Source organism: Schistocerca gregaria, chromosome 4 (genome assembly GCF_023897955.1).
Source record: "Schistocerca gregaria isolate iqSchGreg1 chromosome 4, iqSchGreg1.2, whole genome shotgun sequence".
Taxonomy (NCBI): Eukaryota; Metazoa; Arthropoda; class Insecta; order Orthoptera; family Acrididae; genus Schistocerca; species Schistocerca gregaria.
Window position 1 is genome coordinate 419,786,580 of NC_064923.1, and position 18,163 is coordinate 419,804,742.

The 18,163-nt window shown below is 36.9% G+C and overlaps 1 protein-coding gene across 1 annotated transcript in view; it reads right to left on the reverse strand.

The window, feature by feature from the left end:
- LOC126267035 (hexokinase type 2-like) overlaps positions 1-18,163 on the reverse strand; it is a 183,867-nt gene that overhangs the window by 131,522 nt on the left and 34,182 nt on the right. Inside the window, exons 3-4 of the mRNA XM_049971821.1 lie at positions 11,386-11,525; positions 11,028-11,243 (exon numbers count right to left, since the gene is read on the reverse strand). Coding sequence (XP_049827778.1) covers positions 11,028-11,243; positions 11,386-11,525 — 356 coding nt within the window. The remainder of the gene's footprint in view (positions 1-11,027; positions 11,244-11,385; positions 11,526-18,163) is intronic.

Consider the following 18,163-nt stretch of genomic DNA (forward strand, 5'->3'; position numbering starts at 1 on the left):
CCTTCTATTTGGTAGAAGAATATTTCAGTAGAGTTACCTGTAATTGATTTTTTTTTCATTTACTAATTTGATGTGCTGTTGTGCATTACGATACTCACTATCACTGTTAACATTGCTGTGTATTTCATTTAGCTATTAAGATCTACCATATTTTTTAATGTGATTTTTTTCAATACCTATTAATATGTATTTTGTCTTATACCAGATATCCTCTTGCAAGAGGTACTTTTATGTATTCCTTTTGTATTATTTGTAATAATTCTGACACATCCTACATCCATGTGAATGCCTTGCAGTATTGGATTTATGGGATATAAATAAATAAATAAATATGTTCTGGGAGCAATCCACCAGGATTTGGCTGAGCCATGTCTCTGTAATACCTTTTCTCTCTGGAGTGCTAGTCTTGCAAGTTTCAGAGGAGAACTTCTGTGAAGTTTGGAAGGTAGGAGATGAAGTACTGGCAGAAGTGAAGCCGTGTGGATGGGTTGTGAGTTGTACTACTCAGTTGTCAATTCTACTATGAAGCTCTTCAATGGTGTAGGAAGAGTTTAGGTTGCTCTTAAACTGAACTTTATTTGCAGTGCACCTTTCTAGGGCTACTGAAAAGTTACTGAAAATGTCTGTTCCTAAGTACTGTACTCCTTTCTGGACCAAAATGATTGACTTCAAATCTTTTGCATTTTCAATATACATTATTAATGGTATAGATGATTTAAAAATTGAGGAATCCATTAAGTCTACATATTTCCATTCATTAGTGGAGTCATTTTGGGGTAAAGTGAGTTGTATGAATTATATCTGATGTTAGTTCTAAAATAAACTGCGAAGAGAATTTTTAAAAAATTGGTTTTCTGATAAGAGCTTAAAAAGTCTCGTAGATATAGTAAAGTATTGGAATTTAAGACAGAATTTGGAGAGTTCAGTGTTCTCAAGTATTTGAACAGAAACTCTTAAAATTAAAGCTCTGGGTTGTTTTGAAATCAGTGCTGGCACTGTAATAGAACAATCAAATGGAACATTAAGTCATTTCACGCTATTGCAGTTAAATTAAATGTATGTCTTTGCCTTTTTTCCCCATCCTGCAGACCTTTCTCCAAATGATTTGTGAAATAAAATTAATGTAACGCAATGCCTCCTTGTCTAGGATTCAGAATGTGGCTTTTATTGTAGGGCAAAACTCTTTAACTACCTCCCATCTAGTACAAACAAAAAAAATCAGGAATCTCACTAAATCGAGGAGGAAATTAACAAAACACATTATTAACTGTTTCTGCAAATGATCTATATTCAAGAAGCAAATTACTGTCAGCTGATTGATAGGCATCAATTCTCATGACTCACAGGCCTACATCTATATAGGACACCCGAAATATACTTTGTTATGAGAAATATCATTGCAGTGTGTTAAACTGTGTAAAAAGTGCAGTGTGCAAAAATTAAGCTAGCAATACAAAGTAAACAGCAGTTATTTAATATAATGGAGAAAGCAGCAGCTGCTTTCACAGCAGCAGAACTACTGAATTCCTTGAGAGAACTACCAATGACTAAATTATTTCAGCTAGTGTGCAAGATATATGAGACAGGCAGAATATCCTCAAACTTCAGAAGGAATTTCAAAGATGGCAGGTGGTGACAGATGTGAATACTACTTAACCATCAGTTTAATAATTCTTGATTTCAAAATACTGGCACAAATTATTTACAGAAGAATAGAGAAACGTAAAAGCCAACTTCTAGGAACATCACTTTGTGTTCCAGAGAAATGTAAGTATATGCAAGGCTTATTGACCCTACGGCTTATCATAATACTTAGGTTTGAAGAAAGGCAATCATATGTTTATAGCATTTTCTAGTAGGGATAGTAAACAGCCAATGGTTTCAATGTTTATAAAAAGTCTCCTTCAGAAGGAAATATGGACAACTGGATATGACCAAATGAAAACCATGGCCCATATGTCGAAGTTTTGGACTTCATCATCAATGAATCAGTGCAAATATGATTGTCTGAGTCCCTTATTAATCGAGGCAGTGGTTTATGGCTAAATTCTGCATGGAATCCCATCATAGAAAAACTTTATGCTCTGCATAATCAGTGTCATTTGCCAAGCGAAAACAATTGATCTGATATCGATGAATCCAGCTTTCAGCACAGAAGTCATGTGGGGGTATGTGACACAGCTCACAGAGTTGCAGGCAAACAACACATGGGCAACCCCAACTGAACACTCCTCACATGTGCCAACAGGGTCATACATGAGCTCAGGGCCTTTCCTGTCAGTATTCAGATGAAGATGGCCAGAAGACTGCACTGAAACATCATGGCAGCAAGTTGCAGACATCTGGTATTCCCCCATTACCATGTGTATACATTATGGAAACCCTTTTGTTCTTTAAATTAAATGTAATAGGCAAGGACCAGAGACTACAAAAAAACTGTGATATACATGAGCACTTTACCAGACAAAACAGAAACTTACATATGACTCAAATCAGCACAGCACTGTGCCAAAAAGGTACTTTTCACATGAGAGTTAAGCTTTATAACAAACTTCCTGAAAACGTAAAAGCTATCACTGAGGTCAATACGCAGTAGTTAGCACACTGGACTCGCATTCGGGAGGACGACGGTTCAATCCCGTCTCCGGCCATCCTGATTTAGGTTTTCGGTGATTTCCCTAAATCGTTTCAGGCAAATGCTGGGATGGTTCCTTTGAAAGGGCACGGCTGATTTCCTTCCCAATCCTTCCCTAACCCGAGCTTGCGCTCCGTCTCTAATGACCTCGTTGTCGACGGGACGTTAAACGCTAACCACCACCACCACTGACGTCAATACATTTGGAAAATCTCTAAAGTCATATTTACAGCATCACTGCTTTTACTCCATTGAAGAATATTTAAATTTATGAAATGTGTTATATAAATACTTACTTACATGTAAAGTGTATTATTGTAAGCTTAAATATGTATGCCCTGAAATTACTTTCAGCCTGTATATTTATAACTTGACTTGTCCAATGTCTTATGCATAAGCTGCTATGTAGACAACAGGACCAATAAAATACAATCTACAATCCTTTTGAAATGTGATGACATAGATGAATGTTGATGATTAGATGTCTAAATCAAATAACAAATGAGGAGTTACTGAATCAAATTGTGGAAAAAATAAATATATGCCACAAACTGATAGAAGGTATCAAGAAATTGTCAATTTGGCAGTGGTGGGAAGTGGGAGGAGGGGACGTGAAATTGTAGAGGAAGACCAAGGCTTGAATACAGTATGCAGGTTCAAACGGATGTAGGTTGTGGTAATCACAAAGAATCAAGAGGCCTGCACAGGATACACTAGCATAGAGAGCCACATCAAACAAGTCCTTGGACTGAAGACCACAACAATAACAACAACAAATTTAGTTTATGCAAGCACAAATAGTTTACTGCCATTTAATAACAGTTAATTGTTAATTCAGTTTGTAATACCTAATTCACTCTGTTAATGTATTTCTTAGATTGTTTCACCCTGAAGTTCTTACTTTTAAATCTCTAAAGAATGCAATGAAAAAAATAAAAAAATTGAGTCAACCGATCATTGGGTGGATCATGACTACAGGGCCACATTTATGTACACACTATTTAAGCAGTAGCCTAAGGGCCTACACCACAAAGGGACACACACACTGAAAACTTAAAATAAAAAAAAAGTTTTTTTAAAAAAACGCATTCTGTGTTGCAGGCCCACTTTTAATTGTACAAGATTAGAGACATGTTTATTTTACAGCCTTATTTAGCTGAATTTTTTGGTGGACAGTATATGTGAAATAGATGTGCATTTACCTCTCAAACTCCACACACCCTAGCATGAAATACCCTGTGGTGCTCAGTCACACACATGGGACTTCAGTAGTCAAAATCACTAAGACTTTAAAAAGCATGCTTGATTAGGAGCTCGAAGTATATTCAGTGTTGTGGAAAGTAGATTTCTTCTGTACCTCATACCATCTAATATGAGATGCATAAATTTATTTACTTTGTTTATTTATTTATATTGTTTTAAAAGCCCTTAAGCTCTTCAATCAATGGAAAACCATTCACATAACTTGATTCATTAAGAAGCTATTGTAGACAAAGCAGAAGACAGCTTATCAACTCAAGATGTCATACTAATGTTAAGGTGACTATCATGAGCATTTCAGCTGGGTATTCTAAGGTCACTACTGAAAGTGACATTTTAAGAGAAATAAGCTATGAATACAGTATAGTTAGTTTTGTTAGTATCAAGTGAAAGTGCAAACCAATTAGCCAGTAAGATTATTCAAAACTTGCATTCATTTAAGTATTGTATAAGAATTAAATGTAAGTATAATATGTATTCATCCAACAAAGTTGTTTGAAGTAAAATATCATTTTTAAACTCAGTGGCATTAATAAAAATTTGACAGAATAAAACAATAAACCTAAAAATGCAGCATTATAGATTTTTAATCTGAAAATTGTTCTAAAATTCTATTTTTACAGGTTAGTTGTCACATTATTTTCACTGGTGAGGCCCACAACACACGTTCAGCTTAATGGTCCGTAGATCATAATACTGTCACAGCAGCAGGAAAGCTTCATTGCAGTTTAATGTATTATTTTATAAGAATAATCTACAACAGTGTCTTATCTTGGTAGTAACAATACACTTAGTAAAGCAAAACTTGGATTTGAGAAAGATTGCTATGTACAGATTCACCCGTCATTCCTGGATTGTCGCTCTCTTGGTAGATTATACAAGAATTAAATGTCTTAGCCAATGCATTTGATGGAGTAAATCACAATATTTTGATACAAAAACTAAGGCTTTATAGAATTAATGCTAATAAATATCTCACATTATATTTAACAAAAAGAGTGCAGTGTGTTCTACTCCATAATCCACTAACTGCTGACAGGGGACACTGTTCTGAGTGGTAGAGAATCATTAATGGAGCTCCACAATGTTCAATACTTGGTTCCCTGTTATTTCTCATACATGTTAATAATCTTTCATTAATGTACTTCTAGTGAATTAGTTCTTTCTTCAGATGATACAAGTATTATAATCTGTTCCAACAGACAAACAGCAACAGAGAAAGCTGTAAATACTGTAATGTGTTTAAAAGGATTGTTGACTGGCTTTCTGAAAATGGTCTCCCCCTTAATTTTAAAGGCACACAGTATCAAGGAGTACAACAGCAGCCATTAAATTAAACATTGAGCAGGAGTTAGTAAGCAAAGCAGAGTTCTTCAGAGATTTTGGTTGTACATAATAACAATCATGTACATCACAAAAAAAAAACACATTTTACATCTTAAACACAGTTCAGCCATGTTTGCACTTCACGTTATTGCAAGTCCTGCAGAGCGACTAAAAAGTATATTCACTAACATTGCTTATAGTTATTTAGAAATGTCATGTGGGATTGTTTTCTGAGCAACTCATCTTTAAGAACAAAATTCTTCATTTCACAAAATTGTGTCATCAAAATAATATGCTATGTTCATCCTTGATCATATTGTCGACAACTGTTTAAGGAGTTACATATTTTAACAGAAGTGTTACTGCAAACATTTTCTATCATGAAATTTGTTGTAAACAATCTATTAGAATTTCCAAATGTATAATAATATCCATAATTGCAATGTTAGAAGAAAAAGTGATCATCATTACACTTCCTTAAAACAGACTTTAGGTCAGAAAGGGATGAATAAAGCTGCTACCAAAATCTTCGATGTTCACTTAATGGTATTAAATGTCTGTCACAGAGCAAAGTTAACTCTGAATGTAAGTTGATATTGGCCCTTCTAGGCAGCTGTGGATGTATAATACTTCTGAACCAGGGAATAAAATGACCAACCCCCTCCCCCAAGAGTTTGAGGTAGGATGTCAAAAATTAAAAAAAAAAATCATGTTTTCAAAAATATATTCATTTTGTAGTGCTCATCTCTCGGTGGAGTTTGATACATAAAACATATGTATTCAGGGAAATTTAAGACATATTATTTAGTCTCAAGTGTCCCAAAGTGCGGTGCCACACCTCTTCACAGCATTCTTCTATCACACGTCACTGTATTTTGCTCTGTGGAATTCAAGCTATATGTTTTGTAATGGAAGCCATTGAATGTATATTCCAGGCACTGGAAATTAAAATGTCCTGTGGTGCCCGCTTCCAATCAGCTGACTTGACATCCTACCCTCCTTAAAAAATACTCACAATTAATACTGGATGGGATTACCTGTAACCGGGAGAAAAGGAACTCTTCAGAAAATCTGCACTTTTTATTGCCTACTAGCTAATGACTTTCTCTTTAGTGTGACATAAAATCAAATACAGGAAACATAAAACTAGTAAAGACAAGTGACAAGCGGGACAGTAGACATTTCTTCAATCCTTAGATTCCAGCAGTTTTTTTTCTCTCTAATCTTGCTACAGCTTTACACGGTGTGCTTTCCTTTCTGCAAAAGAATCTATTACCTCATCAAAGTTCGTCAAATGTTGTGCTACATGAAAAATCAGAATGTCATTGTATAATACTGAAAAATCTGTTAATACGAATAGTATCCAAGATTGGTGTGGTTTCTTGATCTGATTACACCTATTTTGTCACTGTCTGCTACATGAAGTCCAACCGGCCTTTCTGATATTGCAGCTATTGTAACACACACCAAATAAGCAAGACTGTCTTGGCACAAATGGTCATTTGTATCTACCTCATTTAGATAAAGCATACAACAGAATATAATTCACAAAGCACCCCTATTAAGCCTGTTACAAGCAAAAAGTTGTACATTAGGAAACAGTTTCACATTGCATTCATAAACTCTAAACTCTCAAGCATGAGACTGAAAAGTAGTAGTACGAAATTTTTAAACAAAGTTCTTCCATATAATTTCTGAGATGTCTGAGTTTCTCCTCTTTCCTCATTCTAACAAACAATCATGTCATAACTAATTTTTTAACTATTCCTGCCACTGTCAAAACAAAAAAGTTAACTTCACTAACTCTGTTGGAATTACCAGTTTAGTTATCCCAGATTTATTCTCTGTTTAGGCATTAGTAAGTGTTATTTATTCTCTGTTTAGGCATTAGTAAGTGTTCATACAATGCATTTTCCACACTATTCAAAGAATAAACCTTAAGCAGCTGCTAAGTGGGGACAGTACAACTGGCCCTTAGTACTGTAGCGATCTGGCAAAAATTGTCTGTCAAAATTTCATTTTCTTGGATACACTTAGAATATGTAACCTTTCTTACATGTTATTCCTGTTAGTCATTTATTTACACTCTGGTAGTTTCAATCTATGGATTTTGCTAACAATTATAACAGTGCTTATCATTCACACAACCAGTCAACCATACAAACAGACAGCAATTGGTATTCACCCATTCGGATTTATTCAGCTCAGCTCATTATAGCCCCATCCCCTTTGGACTGTGGGAAAGTTTTTTCTTTCTAGATGCAGTGGGGATTCCCCTGGCAGAGACATCATGTTCACCATACAGGGTGGTCCATTGATCATGACCAGGCCCAAATATCTCACGAAATAAGCATCAAATGAAAAAGCTACAAAGAACAAAAATTGTCTATCTTGAAGGGGGAGACCAGATGCCGCTATGGTTGGCCCGCTAGATGGTGTTGCCATAGGTCAAACAGATATCAACTGCGTTTTTTGAAATAAGAACCCCCATTTTTTATTACATATTCGTGTAGTATGTAAAGAAATATGAATGTTTTAGTTGGACCACTTTTTTCGCTTTGTGATAGATGGCACTGTAATAGTCACAAACTTATGGCTCACGATTTTAGATGAACATTGGTAACAGTTGGTTAAATTAAAATACAGAACGTAGGTATGTTTGAACATTTTATTTCAGTTGTTCGATACATGTACCTTTGTGAACTCATTATTTCTGAGAACGTATGATGTTACAGCTTGATTACCTGTAAATACCACATTAATGCAATAAATGCTCAAAATGATGTCCATCAACCTCAATGCATTTGAAAATACGTGTAACGACATTCCTCTCAACAGTGAGTAGTTCGCCTTCCGTAATGTCTGCACATGCATTGACAGTGCACTGATGCATGTTGTCAGGTATTGTTGGTGGATCACAATAGCAAATATCTTCAACTTTCCCACAGAAAGAAATCCTGGGACATCAGATCTGGTGAAAGTGCGGGCCATGGTATGGTGCTTAGATGAGCAATCCACCTGTCATGAAATATGCAATTCAATCCCATTTCAACCACACGTGAACTATGTGCCGGACATCCATCTTGTTGGAAGTACATCACCATTCTGTCATGCAGTGAAACATCTTGTAGTAACATCGGTAGAACATTTCGTAGCAAATCAGCATACATTGCACCATTTAGATTCCCATCGATAAAATGGGAGCCAATTATCCTTCCTCCTATAATGCCGCACCATATATTAACCCGCCAAGGTCACTGATGTTCCACTTGTTGCAGCCATCGTGGATTTTCCATTGCCCAGTAGTGCATATTATGCCAGTTTACGTTGCCATTGTTGTTGATGACGCGTCGTCACTAAATAGAACGCATGCAAAAAATCTGTCATCATCCTGTAATTTCTCGTGCCCAGTGACAGAACTGTACACAACATTTAAAGTCGCCACCATGCAATTCCTGGTGCATAGAAATATGGTACAGGTGCAATCGATGTTGATGTAGCATTCTCAACACCGACGTTTTTGAGATTCCTGATTCTCACACAATTTGTCTGCTACTGATGTGTGGATTAGCCATGACAGCACCTACTTGGACATCATCATTTGTTGCAGGTCGTGGTTGACATTTCATATGTGACTGAACACTTCCTGTTTCCTTAAATAACATAACTATCTGGGGAACGGTCCGGACACTTGGATGATGTCGTCCAGGATACCGAGCAGCATACATAGCATATGCCTGTTGGTCATTTTGATCACAATAGCCATACGTCAACACATAGCTCCAGTAGCTGAGTGGTCAGTGCGACAGACTGTCAATCCTAAGGGCCCGGGTTCGATTCCCGGCTGGGTCGGAGGTTTTCTCCGCTCAGGGACTGGGTGTTGTGTTGTCCTAACTATCATCATTTCATCCCCATCGATGCGCAAGTCGCCAAAGTGGCATCAAATCGAAAGACTTGCACCAGGCGAACGTTCTACCCAACGGGAGCCCCCCCCCCCCACCCACCCACAAATAAAAAAAAAAAAAAGAAAACACCCATGTATTGACCTTTTCCGCAGTTAGTAAATGGTCCATTTTAACACGGGTAATGTATCATGAAGCAAATACTGTCTGCACTGGTGGAATGTTACGTGATGCGACATACTTATACGTTTGTGACTATTGCAGCGCCATCTATCACAACGCGATAAAAGTGGCCCAACTAAAACATTAATATTTCTTTACGTACTACATGAATATGTAATAAAAAAATGGGGGTTTCTATTATTAAAAAAAACACACAGTTGATATCCGTTTGACCTATCGCAGCACCATCTAGTGGGCCAACCATAGTGCCATCTGGTTTCACCATTCAAGCTAGACGAGTTTTGTTCTTTGTAGTTTTTTCATTTGATGCTTATTTTGAGAGATATTGGGCCTGATCACTATCAATGGACCACCCTGTACATTCATTCAAAAATCAACTTATGATTCATTCAGAAATCAACTTAGAATGTGTTCCAAAATGTGTTTCAAAATCATATGAATAGCTGACAGGCCAATGTGTGCTGTATACTATGGACTTTGTGAAACAAGGTTTTTTTCTTCATGAATATGAATTTGGTGCCCCTGAAATTGCCGCCCAAGGCAGATACCCCCCCCCCCCCCCCCCCCAACCCACCCGCCCCTCTTCTTCTCCATTGATCTCGGCCTGCTTCTGGGTGATTCCTATTCCATAGATGAATATTTATTTAGAAACTAGTTCTTATCTAGTGCATAAGTGTTACACACTAACTTGTGCTATGAAGGTAAAGATTGCTTTCTGTTGTATGAAAAGCACTGTAAATGGTCAGCAAGCAGCCATGTTTAAATAATCATTATGTTAATACTCAGTAAGCTGACTAGTTCCACATAATGGAAAATCCATGATGAAATAATGACAATATTTTCTCTCCCTGCAATATACTCTATGTTCTCGGAATGCTCCTGGCCTCAACCTTGATTAGTCATTGTCCTTCGCCCACCATCCCATTTCCTGTTCCCACTCCAGCACTACTACTACTCCATCAAAGCATTCCACAGTCTTTTTTATTTCTTTCCTTTTCTGCCCCCCCCCCCCCCCCCCTCCCTCATCCCTCTGCCCCAACTACCCACTATCTAACCTCCCGACATCATCATCATTCCCCACCCTTATGCTGCTGTTCCTCCCCCTTCCTGCCCTAGCCTCCTCCTTACCCTCACCACCCAGACTGATTCTCCCATCATGCTCTGCTGTACAGTCTGACCTCAACAGCCACAGACAATTGTCATGTGTGTGTGAATTGAGTTTGCATGAATGTGTGTGTGAATGTTGTCTAATTCAGAAGAAAGTCTTTTAGCTGAAAGCTACCTGTGTAGTGATCTTTTTGAAGTGCCTGTCTGCAACTTAACATCTCCACCAATTGTCATAGTTCTACAGAATTAAGTTTTGTCACATGAAGTGACTTATGGAGCACTGAACTAAGTAAGTAGCCTTTACAAGGCCTCCCTGGTATTTGGAGAGAGACTGCTTATCATTACAGCTGCGATATCCATAAGTAACAAAACTGTAAAAGAGTGATGCTTTTTGGCATCTATAAAAGTGAAGACAATTTTGGGGAATGGATGGTTAAATGTGAACATGTTCTTAAGGCAGCATCAGGGAGGCGGAAGTTGATTCATGTAAGATGGTTAACTGAGGAGAAGGGAACCAAATAATACGAGTTTTAGAGATAGGGTTGATCTATAGGAGTGAGGACAGGTTCTCTAGAAGAATAAAATTTATTGTTAAGATTCTGATACTATATTACCGGTTTTTTGTCCAGTGCATCTCTCAGCAGCTGAACTACATCTTGTCCAATAACACCTGAGCAGTTGAAGCCTTTAGTCCACCTTTCAAGAATTCCTACAGATAGTCCTTTCTGCATTAATGGAAAGCTGAATGTAAATCCTAAAGGCAGCACTTCTGTGTGTAATTGATGCTCCTTAACAAATGCTACTAGACATTCAGCTATATGATCAAACAGCTGCAAGAAAACATAAGAATCAGTTTAAACATAACAGTAGAATTGTTTGGTAGTAGGCTATCGGAATCAAAATTTAACTACACTGCAGAATGTTCTGCTATAATCAAACTACTATATTATCAGTGATGCATTACCAACAAACCTGTGTTCCAGTTCCCACCATAATTTTTTGTGGTATTGCAAATATCTTGGCTTTCATGTCAAAGTGCTTCTCAGACAAGTGAATAACAAGAACACGAAAATTAGTACCTCCAAGATCAAGGGCAAGGAATTTTCCTCTTTCTGTATTGTAAAAGAATGAAAAGAAGAAAAGATCAATTTTGCTGGTTCTACATACCAAACCATCATACATAACAAGAAGTTATGTGTATTCTGAATTACAGTGATTATAATTTAGAAGCCCTCATCCAAATATAGTATTGCTTTCACGTGGCTTTAAATTTAATAGAAATTTAACTGTGTCCTATGTTGCATAAATTATAATATACATAATTTAGGAATGAAGGAAAACCCTAACCAAATACCAGAAGCATTGAGTTGGCAGGTCCATACAAAAGAGTAGGCACACACACACAAAAGAAAGAAAGCATGCTAGCTTTTGGAATAAATTTTTTGTCAAGTTCAAATACTCACACACACACACACACACACACACACACAGAGAGAGAGAGAGAGAGAGAGAGAGAGAGAGAGAGAGAGAGAGAGAGAGAGACTCTCAACATAGACCTGACTGGATGTACAATGCAAGCCTGGAAATGATTTACTCTGAAAGCTATGACATTTTGTTTTGTACATGCCTGTTGATGACAAGGCTTCTGCTATTCAGCGAGCAGTCTCCTTTGCTCCTACAGTTTTACATCAACAAATTATATGCTATGGCAATAGCTGTTGATTAATTTCGTGAATAAAAGTAAAATTTATGTTAGCAAATATAACAAATTAATTTCCTTGAAGTAAGCTACCCTGTTGCTTGCATAAAAAGCATTTTTTGTTTATATTAACATCAGTGGATGACCAGATACTGTCAGATTCAACTTAGTAGCTACTTTAAGAAACATGAAACAGTTTAGTTTCCAACTGAGTAAAAATACCATTGCAACTGTTCTAGACATTGTTGAGCAAACATTATAAGCTTTAGAAAATAAAAACATAATGACACTAACATTACATTTTCTAAGTATATAATTTCACTGTAACCCTTTTGGTACTTAACTATTTGTTTTACTTGAAAAAAATCTGCATTAATAACAGTACACAACCTGTTTCGGTCAGACATAGGCATTATCTTTCCTTAATACAAATTAGTATTGATGTCCTACAACGATCATACCTCAGCCTGCTCTTTTAAATTGATATCAATTATTAACTGCATTTTGTCATACATTGTAATACTGATACAACCTTACTTACCACACATCACAAAAATTCAAATCTTATTAAACATATCAGAAATTGTTTGACTCTCTTTTAATTTGTCATCATACAATGTACTCTGTTGTAATTAATAATACATTCAAAATCTCTTATATGTCTATTTTAGGATACAGAAATGTAATGTCTCAAATTTTAAATATTTTATAGATTCAAAAAGTAACTGGGGAAAATAATTCAAACATATCTACAAAAAAAAACTCTTTTCCCTGTAAAAATTCAAGGATGTGGTTGGAAGTGAAAAATTGGTGTGTGACATATTTGAGACATCTGTCACCCACACCTCTCATATAGCTCTCTCATACTGGAACATTGTTTTCATGTCAACAGCATTTTTTCAAAATACATATAGTGAGTCGGATACACAAAGCTATCATCCTCTTTATTGCACTAGTAATTGAGAAGCTATACATTTATGCCTCAGAACTATTCTGGTTCAACACTGCAGAATGTGATGCCAGAGAAGAAATCCTTCCCCAACTCTAAACTTAAGGTATGTTTTGATATTCTAAGGTTCAAGAAAGCCAAGAATGGCTACTTACAGAAAGTTAATGCTCTCCAAGATTTTAATAAATTACTAAAATCTGCATGGTTACTTAATGCTGATGGTACATTAGGAATAAAAAGTGTGACAATAAGAGGAAAATACTATCTGTGTATTTCTACTTTGCCTCTACATTCATCAGAGTTTTCCTTTGGCAAAAGTTGGAGCATTTCAAATGAAAAAAAATTAGGAATGGGAATCACCTATACCTGGTGTGTGACACACAAAAATACACCAAAGGACAGATATGTTACCAGATTTTGAGATACTGCTCCTTTTTCCATCATAAATAATTTAGAATGTACATCTCTGAGTCGTTATATGTTTCTATGCACTAAACACCAATGAGCTACTGGTTACTGGTTGCCTTTCCTCAGTTTTGTTTATTGTTCCCACACTTGAAATTCTCCTACTATAATCAACCTTTATATGTTATAAACACAATATACAAAACATGAGAGGGTACTGGAAGTTCTGAGACTAGCTCTGTTTATGAGAAAGTAATTTATGAATGTATGTTTACACACAATCAACTTCAAAATAGTCACCTTATACAGCAATACAGTGTTCCCAGAGTTTCTGCCATTGCTGAGATGTGCCCTGGATGTCTTCTTTTCGAAGAATGTCTAGCATATTCTGCAATTTGCACTGGATCTTTGCAGTGGTAGCATAACAGCAACATTTGATCTGGATATTTAGCTTTGGGATAATGTTGAAGTCTACATGACCTAAATCTGGTGAGCAGTGTGGGTGCAGAAGTTTCATAATCTTGTTTCTGGTGACAGAGTGCATTGTTGTCATGGAGTAACAAGTTTTTTGTGCACCACAAATCAGACTGCTTACACTGAATGTCCTCCCCCAGACGCCTTAAAACCTAGATGTAGAACAATGCTACAAGTGTTGAAAATGACAATGAGCAAGCATTTGTAGTTGCCTTACATTCTTCTGTAATGGAAATGGTTGGCTCTCCCGTTGTGAAGACTGTCGCTTTGTCTCAAGAGATATACCCATATTTCATCATCCACAATGAACCTTGAAATGAAGAATGGATCATCCACAGCATACTGCAATGGCTTTTGGCACACTTGGATGTGTTGTTCCTCCCATTCCTGGGGCCAAGCGTCGCAGAAACATGATGCATGTGGAAATCACTTAAGGATTGCCTGCAGTGTTCCATAGAATACACTACATTGACAACAACTTTGTGGATTGTTTGCTAACGATCATTCTCCATGAGTTACTGATTGGTTTCAATATTTTCTGGTGTTTTGTTTGTGGCAGGTCGTTGTGATCTCTCATCGCCTTCCAGTGATGTTGCACCACTCTTGAATTGCATGTGCCACTCAAAACATCTCACTTGAATTGTTGAGCAACACTGTAAATTTTTTCAAATTGTGTCAAGTCTCTCTGAGGTGCAATTCTCCAGTTCACATAAAATTTCACAGTCACTCATTATTTTAACTTGCTATTTATACAAATTGCAGGTTTGGTAACAAACACGGTCAGAATAGCCCCAGCTGCACAGCTCCTTATATAAACAGGACACTGTCTCTTGGCATACTGATTTGTGAATATAGGTGCTCCCAAATCCTATGTGTGCAGCCTAGCACTGTCATCTGTTGGCATGTTACATTGCTTCTCTTGACTTCTCAATACCCCCTTGCATAACTCTATCTCCTTGCTGGCAGCACTGCAGGAATAAGGAAGACCTTACTTCCTTCATGTCGTGCCTTTCCCAGCAGCACATACCACACATCCCTTTTCCCTGTCCTCCTCAAAATCTCTGCAAGAAGTGAGACAGAAGACATATGTTTTGTCTGCCAATGGTAATCAATTTAATGTTCATAGGCTCCCATGGCCACTGTAAATCTGAATACAATAATTCTGGGTATTAGGCAACATCATTATGAAATGCTAAAACAATTGAAATGCCAAAGTTTCCACTGACTTTGTGGTGGTCCTCTTCGAGATGATAAACCTGCCATGAAGTGGAATACTGCAAGGTTGTTCACAACATTGGTATTTTAACTGTTTTAGTGTTCCACACTGATTTCACCTAGTACCCAAAATGATTTTATTAAAAAGAGTTCTATTTCTTCTCACTCATTTTGAATGTGGTACTGAGCATGACTTCAGTGACACTAGAATATGATAAGGAACCCCATACAGTTCAGTGATTTGCAATCGATTAATGCAATCTGTTATGCAAATGGCAGCTTTATGATGATAATATATACAAGATTTTGTCCATTCATGATTGTGTGTTCATCTTCCGATGCAACACTGAAGAGCCAATGAAAGAGCCAATGAAATTGGTACACCTGTCCGGTGATCAGACAGTATGCTTACGTATTTGTCACCTGTCAGAGTCATATCTAAACATACCAGGGGTCCCGTATCATTTCAACTGTACATGCTCCACACCATTACAGAGCCTCCACCAGCTTGAACAGTCCCCTGCTGACATGCAGGGTCCATGGATTCATGAGGTTGTCTACATACCCATACGTGTCCATCTGCTCGATACAATTTGAAACGAGACTCATCCGACCAAGCAACATGTTTCCAGTCAACAACAGTCCAATGTCAGCGTTGATGGGTCCAAACAAGGAGCAAAGTTTTGTGTTGTGCACTCATCAAGGGTACACAAGTGAGCCTTGGGCTCTGAAAGCCCTTATCAATGTTTTGTTGAAAGATTCACTTGCTGACACTTGTTGATGGTCCAGCATTGAAATCTGCAGCAATTTGTGGAAGGGTTACAATTCTCTCACACTGAACAATTCTCTTCAGTCATTGTTGGTCCCATTCTTGCAGGATCGTTTTCTGGCCTCAGCGATGTCAGACATCTGATGTTTCACCAGATTCCTGATATTCACAGTACACTCATGAAATGGTCTTACAGGAAAATCCCCACTTCATCGCTACCTGGGAGATGCTCTGTCCCACCACTTATGGGCCAACTATAGCACCACGTTCAGACTCATTTAAATTTTGATAACCTGCCATTGTAGCAGCAGCAATCAATCTAACAACTGCACCACACACTTGTTGTCTTGTTATTTGTTATTTATTGAGCATCAATTTTATCATATGCAATGATATAGGAGTTGTCATGTTACATCATATGAGATTGTAATTATACAGTAAACTAATAACATAGGCCTAAGGTGGTAAAACATGTATAAATAATTATCTCGCACAGTGTATAGTAGAGAATAACAAAACAAACAATAATTAATTATTTATAGTGCATACTATTTTCATATATTTGTTTTTCATATATGACTTATCATTATCATTGACCACTATGAATAACAGAAAAAGCAATAATTAATTAATTATAGTGTGTACAGGCAGACTACTTTCATACATTTGTTCAAATATGAATTATCATTATCATTGACCACTATGTCACTATGTTCTGAAAATCCATGTACTCTGTAACTCTGTAAAAACATTCTCGTAATAACATTTTTAAGCTCATTTTTAAAAATGTAAAACTTTTCTTTTTGATGCTTAAGGGAAGAGCAATAAAAAGGATTTTGGGGTGATATATTGTATTTTTGTGATATTGGGCTGTTTTGTGTGTTTCTCTGGGGAAATAATTCTTGTGTCTTGTTGGGTAGTCATAGCACTCACTATTTAAAGAAGAAAATTGGAGGTGAGATTTGAAACAGCAGATACTTTCATAGATATAGAAAGATGGAAGCGACATTATTTGAAATTCTTTGAAAATTTCCCTTCAGGGCTCTCTTGGTGCAGCCCCTTTCATTATTCTTAATGCTCATTTTTTAACAATGAATGACCGGTTTGTCAGACTTGAATTACCCCAAAATAAGGCACCATAAGAGCATAATAACCACATATCACTGGTTTTTCACTGCAGCAGTTTTTCAGCATTCTGAGTATGTAGCAACACTTACTTAGCTTTTTATTGAGCATTTCAATATGTTTATCCCACTTTAGATACTCGTCTAGCCAGACACCTAAAATTTTTGTGTTTGAAGTTTGTAAAATCTTCTGTTCATAGAGTTTATATAGGCATTTTAATACACATGCCTATAACAGTTTTTTTGCCAATTCAGTGTGTTTACAATCTCCAACATTTCTGTGCCTGTAGCAGAAATATTCTCAAGTTATTAAATTTCTTTTCAAAGTCAATTTTAATTTCCTTTAACTCCTTAACACCTGAATAAATTTCTTCATGAAAAAATAAAATAAAGTCAAAAATTATGTCACTCTGTAAGTATCCAAAATGCTCAGGAAATGGCAGTACATGTCAGAAGTGTAGGTAACTTCATGTTGTAATCTTATCCTCCCTCACATCACCAGTATATTTTAAAATTTTGCAAAGCACCGAGTGCACTGATAGCACAAAGAGGCATTTAACCTAATGTGTAGAGGGTATGATCCAGGCCAAATGTGGATCTGTGACGTTTTGGTGTTTCTTTTTGTATCATGATTTGCAACCACTCATTCATGTTACTGTAAACATGTACCAGGATATTTTATTTCCATGTTCTTAATAACCAGTTGTTGCCCTACTTCTATATCCTCATGATGAGTATGCTGTGTACACTCCCATCCTCCAACAGCGTTGTTGTTCTTGTGGTCTTCAGTCCTGAGATTGGTTTGATGCAGCTCTCCATGCTACACTATCCTGTGCAAGCTTCTTCATCTCTCAGTACCTACTGAAACCTACATCCTTCTGAATCTGCTTGGTGTGTTCATCTCTTGGTCTCCCTCTATGATTTTTACCCTCCACGCTGCCCTCCAATACTAAATTGGGGACCCCTTGATACCTCAGAACATGTCCTGCCAACCAATCCCTTTTTCTAGTCAAGCTGTGCCACAAACTTCTCTTCTCCCCAATCCTATTCAACACCTCCTCATTAGTTATGTGATCTACCCATCTAATCTTCAGCATTCTTCTGTAGCACCACAT